Source organism: Phodopus roborovskii, unplaced genomic scaffold (assembly GCF_943737965.1).
Source record: "Phodopus roborovskii unplaced genomic scaffold, PHOROB, whole genome shotgun sequence".
Classification (NCBI taxonomy): domain Eukaryota; kingdom Metazoa; phylum Chordata; class Mammalia; order Rodentia; family Cricetidae; genus Phodopus; species Phodopus roborovskii.
Window position 1 is genome coordinate 29,816,708 of NW_026126459.1, and position 9,715 is coordinate 29,826,422.

Here is a 9,715-nt window from a genome sequence, read left to right on the forward strand (position 1 = left end):
GTGTACATATCTTCAAGTATTAGTACAATATACAAAGATTACATTTCACATGTAGTAGCCTACATTGTTGAAATAACTATTAATAAAACTCCATGGAACCTTTACTTATGAAAGTACACTTTCCATTCTTTATTCCCACTTACACCAGTTTAGAATGCCATGGAACTTCCATATTTAAAATTGAAGATGTATTTCAATCACAATTTTGTAGTAAATATTTTAGCTATTAACATTTGTATGTGAACTGTTTGATTCTCAGTACTTACCACAGTGAACCAACATTTTAAAAAAGGTCTGCTTATTCATGTACATTTCATGCTTATCCCTCATCCTACTCTGTAGATATTTTCCTCATTTAAAGGTAAGGACATGAAGGTTTGCCTGGTAACTCACTCACATTAATTTATAGCTAGCAAGTGATGTAGTTGGGGTTGAAATGTAGCTGTGGCTTGTTTTTGTTTTTGTTTGTTTTTCATGAGACAGGGTCTTGCTGTGTTGTTCTGGATAGCTACCCCAAGTTGACCTGGAACTTGAAGCAGTCCTCCTGTTCCAGCCTCCTGATCCTGGGAATATAACACTACTATGTTCAGCCAAAACACATGCTTTTAACCACAAGTCTGTAAATAAAATTCTATGTGGAATCTCACAATTTCGAATAGTTAATAATATTCGCTGTGAAGTTGGGGGGGCTTAGTAACTTGAGTTTGTGCTCCATTAATTTCAAATACCTAACTCTTTCTGGTTTTGTCTTATGCAGAGACCCTTGGGATTTTAAAAGACTACCCTCACTCTGCTTTTACCTTGGAAAAGAAAGTTATTAAAACAGAGCCTGAAGACTCAAGATAGCCTAAATTCTCCTACTGTCTCCGAAAATGGCACCAGATTCAAGGATAATGCTCCATCATAGAATAAGCCTTAATAACCACTGTTGCCTCATTCTGCTCAAAACAGACCATAGCCAAAGCATAAGAACTCACAGTAGTCTGTGGAAACCAGGACAAAGCAACAGCCACAGAAGAAGAAATCAAAAGAGTGTTGCAACGTAACAAACACTGACCATTACCTTTCTGTGTAAGTTGTTTGTATGGAAAGGCTCAATATTGTAGGCATTCACTATTTAAGAATGTACAATGTGTCTGTGTAATTTATAGAAGCAAATCTAGGTGTTAAGACCTTTTGGTTTAATAGATGTGGATACCATTCTTTTTACTTGAAATTTTGTTGTCTACTTTAAGTGTATTTACGGTAAATGTTACTCATCAATATTTAGGACTTTTGAGTCATAAAAAAGAAAGCTTAAGCAATGTAGTTATTGGCAAGGTGACAGTGATTGGAGAGAGATGGAAGGCAAAGGGAAAGATTGCATACTTAATACTTGATTAAAATTGATTTTGGTTAATAGGAAATGTGTAGCCATCACTAAATAATGCCGCTTTCATTGGTTGAATCCATGCACAAATTAAAACTTGGTGTAAAATTTCCAAGATGAGGTAGGCTACATTCATGATAGCTGCTCAAGATGTAAGACAGAAGACTTGAAATAAATGGGCTGATGTAAAAGCCTTGACTTATTTCAGAGTATGTTAAGTAAACGAAGGCATAGTAAATTAACCCTAACTGTGATAAAGGTGATGACATGGGACAATTGACATGGGGTGCGTGTTTTGATTTTAGTCCTGCTTTAAATCGTGGCTGTAATAAATATTAGTTCCTAATCTGTTCTGTGGAAATCTGTTGACTGAATGTTAGATGAGATGCCCATACCACAGTCTCTAGTCACTGTCACGTGGTCACTTTTCCTTCTGACCTGTAGAAGAGTGTTACAGTAGAAACACCAGTAAACTTTTCTACCACTGAAAGGCTTTTTTCCCTTCCTGAATGTTTCTACTGGACCATGGCATTTGCCCAATGAAGAGATGTCTCATGAACCTTGACCTCTACTGCTCTTGATGTTAACTATTGTGGTTTCATAGCCCACTGTGTGTAGAGCTAATGTGACACCATTTGCGTAGAACATTCAGTTTTTGATTAGCCACAGCATTGGTTAGTGTCCCCCTACTTTCTCTAACCATTTCCTGTATTCTATAATCTATTTTGAGAAAATTTTGTGGTCCTTTTTTTTTTTTTTAATGTGTCTTACAGTTCAAGTTTGTAGATTTTAACATGCAAGTTTTAAAAGATGCAGTAGTCTTGCCCCTGATGTTTGTCTGTCTCTCCTGGACCTAGAACCTGCATCTTTAAATCTAGAAGTAAGTTTCCTTAAGTAGCGTACTATTCTGACTTTCAAGCTTAGAGATAAAGAAGCACAAAAAAATGTCAGTAGAAAACAGTTTTTATTTTGTAAACACTAATGTATTAAACTTGCTATACATTAAAGCAAATAATATATATTTTTATTTGAATGATGTATATAAATTGGATGTTATAACTAGTGATTTTTTTTCATTTTGTTTTAAGATATTTTCACTGAACAAGGTCAATTTGTTACCTCAGTATTACAGCCAATATAATCCAAGGGACCATTTCTCCCCCAAGTCTGTGTTATTCTTTATTGTATGGATTCCACATTCTTGTGATTCTTAAAACTGCTGATGAGATGAGATGAGTGCACTTGCTTCCTGTGGCAATAAAGAATTCCTGTGCCTCATGGATTGATGCTTAGAGCATTCCACAGCTGTGACACTTGTCCATTCGCCTCCCTTCCAGCATGTCAGGGGACAGGGTGACATGAGGGCTGAATATGAGGCCTCACTATTGACTAGAACTATCTACTACTGAGTGATAGTTCTAGCCCTCCTTTTACATTTTTATTCTGAGACAGGATTACTAACTTGCCCGAGCTGACCTTGAATTCACTCTGTGGACTAGATAGGTTGTAGTCACCTTGAGAGACCTTTGCTAGTGTGTGGTCCACACATTACATGCTTCAAATGGCAAAGTCCTATTGGCACAGCACCATTTTATTTGTGAGTCTGTTGCTGCTCTGAATCTTCAAAAGAAAGCCAAACAGGTTGTCACCACAGTGAGCAGGAGCCTGTATCTGTCTCTTGTAGCATGTAAGGAAATATGATACAAATAGTTCAGTAAAACCCACTTCTGGTCTGGCAGTGTACAAGCATTGTTTCAGGGACTCCAAGCATGTTTACTTGTTGTTAACTGTGGGCATCCTCACAAATCCTACAAGTGAGGTTCTCCAGTGGGCTTCAAGTTAACAGAGTGCCCCGAGATTGCTGTTGAAAACACAAATTAATTTCAAAAACCCTTATGATAGCTATTTTCATAGTGACCCTGAAAAACAAACTTTTGTGACAGCTAAGTGATCAAGAGCTAACACTGGTGGTAGCATTTTTTTTTTTTTTCCACTGAATGTGTGATGGTTAAACCTTCAAAACTCCATGGCTTGGTTCTACTGACTTATAAAAACAAAGAGAAGCAATCACCGTTTCTTATGTGAATCAGAGGTTTAAGCTCTTAAATTTTTTTTTAAGTTTTACACTCTGTATACAGATGTACTTCTGTCTGTTTAGCAAAAAAAAAAAAAAAAAAAAAAAAAAAAAAAATTTACCATGGTTGTTGAAAGAATAACAAATAAGAACAGGTTTCATTCTACATTTGTTTTGTTAGAATTCCTTCCTTCCTTGATATCTTCACATCTATTAGGCCACATAATCCTTAGGCATTGCAATCATGTCCTTTTGAATTCTGGTCCCTTGAAGTCTGATTCTGTGGTCACAATTTCCATGATTGTACTTCTGATAGCTCCACCTGCATCCAAGTCTCACTGTAAAGACAGAAAGGGTCCAGTTTCTGCCAGTTCATCTTCAACCAAAGAAAATGTTTAATATTTTAGTAGTAATTCAGTATGACCATCAAAAAAGAGACATTTGAAATTAATCACCAAACACTAATCTTGGGGTTTTTCTCGGCATCCCTATGAAATGCCAGCTACTATTATTTTCCCTCTTTCAGTTTTAAAATATTTAATTGGGCCAGTGTGATGCCATCCTTTAGTCAGTCCTTGCAGGTTGAGGGGGGAATCACTGTGAGTTTGAGTTTGGCATACACAGGAAGACTGTCTCAAAAGGAAAAGCATTAATTATTAGTAAATAAAAATTGTATATATTCAAGTATGCAAAATGATCATCTAATTTTTTTTGAAAATGTGCTTATTGTGTGTCATATGTGAGTGACATAGATGCCATGGCACATGTACACCTTGGTGGAGCTGGCTCTTCTCTTGGCACGCGATTGAACCCAGGTAGCTAGGCTTGTGTGACACCTTTACCATGAGCCACCTCAAGAACCTTGCTCCTTTAGTTTCTGTGTACAGTGCATGCTGGTTCCCACAGACAAATCAAGACACCTTGGTGGGAAAGTGCCCCCTGATTGTGTGTGACTGTCACTTACATTTTTAGGCAGTTTCCTTGCCTTTGCTAAACTTTCATTAGGCTGTTTTTGAACTGTTCACTCAACACAACACCCCCAAACCATTTTACATTGATGGAAATTGAGAAAGACAGAAATAAAATTTTAGGTTCCAGAACTTTAATCCGTGTGTGTGTGTGTGTGTGTGTGTGTGTGTGTGTGTGTGTGTGTGTGTGTTCCTAGAGTTGAACCCAGAGCCTCTTGCATCCAAGGTCAAGACTTAGCTCCTGTTTTCTAATCTTTATAATTCTATTTAAATTTCTCATTGTGTGAGCTCCAAAGAATCATCCTACTCCTTCACAACCCCACAGAAATGTTCTTAGTGGTTGCTGCCACCAGGGCTTGATGCAGCCATCAGTGGCTAATGATGTTGCTTGTCAGGGCCTGATGCTTCAAACTACAGGCAAGTCTGTAACATCAGCTCAAGATGGAAATGCTACACCAAGGCTAAAAGCGACCCAAGAGTCTTTCTTCTCCATCAACTTCAGAGTGACAATTTTGGAGCTTGCTGGTAGTACAAATAGTTTCCTAATCAGCCCACAGGGCTTGCTGTGGGTGAAAGCCCATGACATTATAAATTAGACTGTGCTTCATATTTACACATTCTGAAACCTTATGAGTCATCTTTGTATTAAAAGTTTTCACCTCATAAATTTATGTCTAAAGTGCCATGCTTAGCACTCACACAGCATCCTAGGCCATGCCTTTGTAACTGTCTTAGGCACCATCTTGCGGGTCACTTGGGCTTCAGTATGTAGGAAGATGCTAAGTAGTGCCTGTGTAGGTGGAGTCCTGCCAGGAACCAGCTCAGCAGAGGCAGTTGGTGATTTTCTGAGGCTGACGACTGCCGTCACCTGTTATCTGTGGCTTAGCACCAGACCTGCCCTTTCCAACCCAGACAAAGGACTTTCTTTGTGAAGATGTCCTTACACATAGGTCTGCTGCATCTCACCATCTTGGTTTTATTTCCCTCCAACATTCATGCCTTCTCCTCTCAGGTCCTGACTCATACAGCGTGATTTTCCATAAAAGCTAATGTTGACAAGGCCATCCTTGCCTTTCCAGCCAGTCTTTGTGTTGCCAAACACACCTGTGTGGTCATTGTACCAGTTCATCTTGTGTGTCTGTATATGTATGTATGTATATATGTATGTATGTATACAATTTCATCAGCTAACTCAAGTTCTTTGATTGATAAAACACAAGGTAGTTTGTATGATGACATCAGACTATCATAGTGACAGCTAAGTACTTAACTTCAATTCTTAGGGTAGTCTATGGCAGTTTCCATTTAGAATTAACACTGAAGGTGAAGTAAATGGAGATTACCTAGTTTTTCAAAGAACATCCACATACCGCAGTGTTTTAAATGGGAAAAGGGTTTCTTTCACTGAGACTGAACTTGTGTGTGATCGTTAGTTTACAAGGGAAAAAGTAACTCTTTTTCTTCGGTTCCATATTAAAAGACAAGACTAGTTCTGCCTAATGAGACAGATGACCTAGAACATGTTAATCTTCTTAAACTAGCCCTAATTGCAACAGTGAGATGTCACAAATCCACAGTTTCCTGGCACAGGGCCAAGAGCTTTACATTTAATCTGCAATCTCCGTAGGTAAGTGTTGTCACCCTACCTATGCAGATGAGAGGCACACCCCTAAGATGTTGTAATGGTTGCTACACACCTGTGCTAGTCCATCACACCATAAACAAATATCCCTTAAACCCAGGAACATGAACACTGCCCAGTAAGCACATTCTACAGCATAAATATTCACATATGAAGAAACACCAGACATGTATGGAATGATCATGTTGATAACCGTATGAACAAGGTAACTAAGTGCCAAGATTGCAGCAGAGGCTCCCTGAAGGAAACCAACGCACTGAATGCCAAGGTTGAAAGCCAGAAGCAAACTGAACCAACTGCTTTGGAACTGATCCACCAAGGTGGGGTGTGAAACAGGCACAGGCACATACTCATAGGTAGAGAATCTAAGATTAGAGAAGAAACACCATGGTTAATATCGCCTGAATCCAATCCCTAAAAACTATACAAAGATTCATTTGAAAAACAATCAGAAGCATTTTAAGTAAGGAAGTGAAATAGTGCAAAAAGACTGGAAATATCCCAAAATAATATAAACTGGATGCCTGAGTGTTCCAAGACGCTCCATAGGGTTTGACTGGACCTCTGGCTGCAGCAAGAGGTATGAGGGTGCTATTAGAGTTGCCCAACCTCAGCTCAAACTGAATGTACTGAATAAGGAGTAAAGGATATGCAGTCAGTTGATTATTCATTCTGCAAACATTTGTTAAGACATTTGCCTACGAATGTCTAGGTACACACAGGGTTAGGAAGTAAAGACACAAAAGATCTTAAACTGTCCCTGCTTCAGGGACACCTCTGTCTAGTAGGAGTGACTTTGTAGATTGCACTCATGGTTAGAAATTAACCATGCATATGACCTTAGGAAACAGAAGCTTGCCAAAGGGAATTTTATGAAGCAGAGTTTGGCACTCGATAATTTTTTTCTGGAATTATTTTAGAGTTGTTGGTGTATGTGGGAAGAGCTACCCTGCAGGCATCAAGAAATAGTGGAGTAGGCTGGAAATAGTATTTGCTTAGCAGGATTGAGGCCCTAGATGCAATTCCCAGCATTGGGGGGTAGGGGATTGGAAAGGAAAAGACAAAGGCAGTTTAATATCTAAGCTAGAGTTAAGGACTTGATCTGAGTTTGACCCCAGAATCTATGTAAAAAGCCAGGCATGGTGGGTCATGCTTCTAGCCCACTTGGTGGTCAATGAGAGACCCTGTCTCAAAAAGAAAACAAAACAAGAGTACTGTGTAGGAAAAACAACACAGGATGTTGCCTTCTGGTCCACACACACACACACACACACACACACACACACACACACACACACACACACACACACACACACCCTCTCAGAGAACCCTGTAATTAGAGGTTGCGGTGTGTTTTGTGTGTATTCTATATGGAACGCAAGGGAAGCCAGGTTCAAAAGAGACAGTGAGTTAGCTCTATTTCAGATTTTGGTTCATTTTAAACTGGTTTGCATCTGTAAATTGCAACGGGGAGGAGTTAATTTTACTGTCTTGAACTCTGTTCTCCTTCCCTGCACCCAGTGAGAAATTTCTAGAAGCTCATTTACTTAGCTTGCAAGGTTAACATTATCATACAGTTGTGACCTAAATAATCCAGTTTACAGTTTGGTGCTGGCATCCTTGTATTATGAGAGGAAAAACTACCAAGAAATTCCAGAACCCACTGATACTGAGAGAAAGAATTAATTTTTATGCTGTGTGTTGTTCCTGTCCTGAGTACTTTCTGTAATAAGGAAGGAAACACAGACTGCTTAACCATGAAGGTTATTCCTCCAGCCTCTCTTCCCTGCCTGCTGACCAGTATGTGGGCACCTGTGTCCTGTTCATACAGTAGCTGAGAAGAAACAGTGTAGATAACTTAAGATAACTTCAGGTCCAAATAGAAGTATCGTTTCTTTTTGGTTACACTCATTGAGGGTCTTTAAGATGAAAAAAATAATATAGATTTTAAAACTAAAATGCATGCCAGGCATAATGGCCAACGCCTTTAATCCCAATGCTTGGGAGGCAGAGGCAGACACTTCTCTATGAGATCAAGGTCTACATAGTTCTAGGACAGCCAGTGAGACCCTGTCTTGAAAAACAACAACAAAAATAAAATACCTCAAAGGCTCCTCAAGTACAAGAAACCATTGTCCAAGCTTTTCAGGAATACCCAATAAGGACAAGAAAAGGAGTGATTCTAGGACCAGAAATGTTTATAATTGGATACAGAAACATCATGAAAAATGCTGAGAATAAGCAAGAATTACAAACTATACCCAATGTATAGGCCTGTTCTTTGACTTGATTCATGGATGTGATCTTAGAAAATGGGAAACATTGGAGGTCATCTTGGCCATCTTCCAGAGTGGTGGAGCTAAGCTCTGTTTGGAACACACTGAATCACCAGTCATCTTAGAGCTATTTGGGATTGTTTAGAAGCAAAAGCCTGTAGTTCAGATAAAAAATGTCTTATCTTTGCTGTGAGCCATCCGTGTTTTATAAAAGCATTTGAAGCCAGGGCATCTAATGAGAATACAAGCAATGAAGAAGGTGGCTACAGATAAGACTTGGAAATACTAGCTCGTATGGGGGTAGAGTGACAAGAGACATCAAAGAACTAAGCAGCCAGAAGGTGAGAGGACAACTGAGGAGGGGGCATTCTGGGAGCCATGCAGGAAGAAGCCCGAGAATGAAGCCCATCAGTAATGCAAGTCAGGTAGGATGAATTGACCTAAGGAGGCCTATGTAAAAATTTGGAGAGTGATACCAAGCAGAATAATTGGGAAGAATAAATACTAGAATATAAAACTTTCATAAAAGTAAACTCTATAAACATTAGTAATAGGCTTGTTATATCTGAGAATTACTGATTCTCTGATAAATAACCTGCCTGGCTTTGTATCTGTTGGTGTGGTAAAGTACCCTGACAAGAAGCAATTTAGGCAGGAAAGGATATGTTTGACTTCACAGTTCCAGGTTACAGTTTGTGTTTGAGGGCAAGTCAGGGTGAGAACGCAAGCAATTAGCCATACAACACCTGTAGTCAAGAGCAGAGAGATAAATGCACCCATGCTGCCTGCTTGCTACACTCCCTTTCTCTTGCCTTATGTAATTTGGGACCTCCTGCCCAGGGAACGCTGCTACCCACAGTGGGCTGGGGGTTCATGTACCAGTTGACAATCAAGGCAATCATGCCACAAAGATACCCACCTGCCAACATGATAGTTACTTAACTCAGTCTCTTCCCAGGCAATTCTGAGCTGTGCAAGTTGATATTTTAAAACTAACCATTGGAGCAGGAGAGATGGTTCATCTGCCCTTGGAGAGGACTCAGGTTCACTTCCCAGCACCCACATAATGGTTCACAACCATCTGTAATTCCAATCCCATAGAGAGGACCTGATAGCCCTTTTCCAGCTTCCAGGGGCACCAGGCATGCATGTGGCACACATTTATACATGCCTGTAAAACACATATAAAACAAAACATAAAACTAACCGTTATACACCCTATCCTGACTCCATTCACATGCTAGAAAGTCACTTAGAACTACATGGAATATGTGAATACTCTATGCATGCCAGAATTCAGGGCACCTAGAATCCTTAATTCCCCCTTATTCCAGTCCCTATCACAACCTCTATCTCAAAGGGTAGAAGAAACCCCACAGAATGACA

General features: G+C 39.5%; 1 protein-coding gene across 3 annotated transcripts in view; it reads left to right on the forward strand.

Annotated features, from left to right (window-relative positions):
* Nucleotides 1-2,649, forward strand: part of Nab1 (NGFI-A binding protein 1) — a 40,365-nt gene extending 37,716 nt beyond the window's left edge. For all 3 annotated transcript variants that reach the window (XM_051190138.1, XM_051190136.1, XM_051190137.1), the window contains one exon: nt 758-2,649. In XM_051190138.1, coding sequence (XP_051046095.1) covers nt 758-846 — 89 coding nt within the window. In that variant the 3' untranslated portion in view covers nt 847-2,649. The remainder of the gene's footprint in view (nt 1-757) is intronic.
* Nucleotides 2,650-9,715: the final 7,066 nt, after the last annotated feature.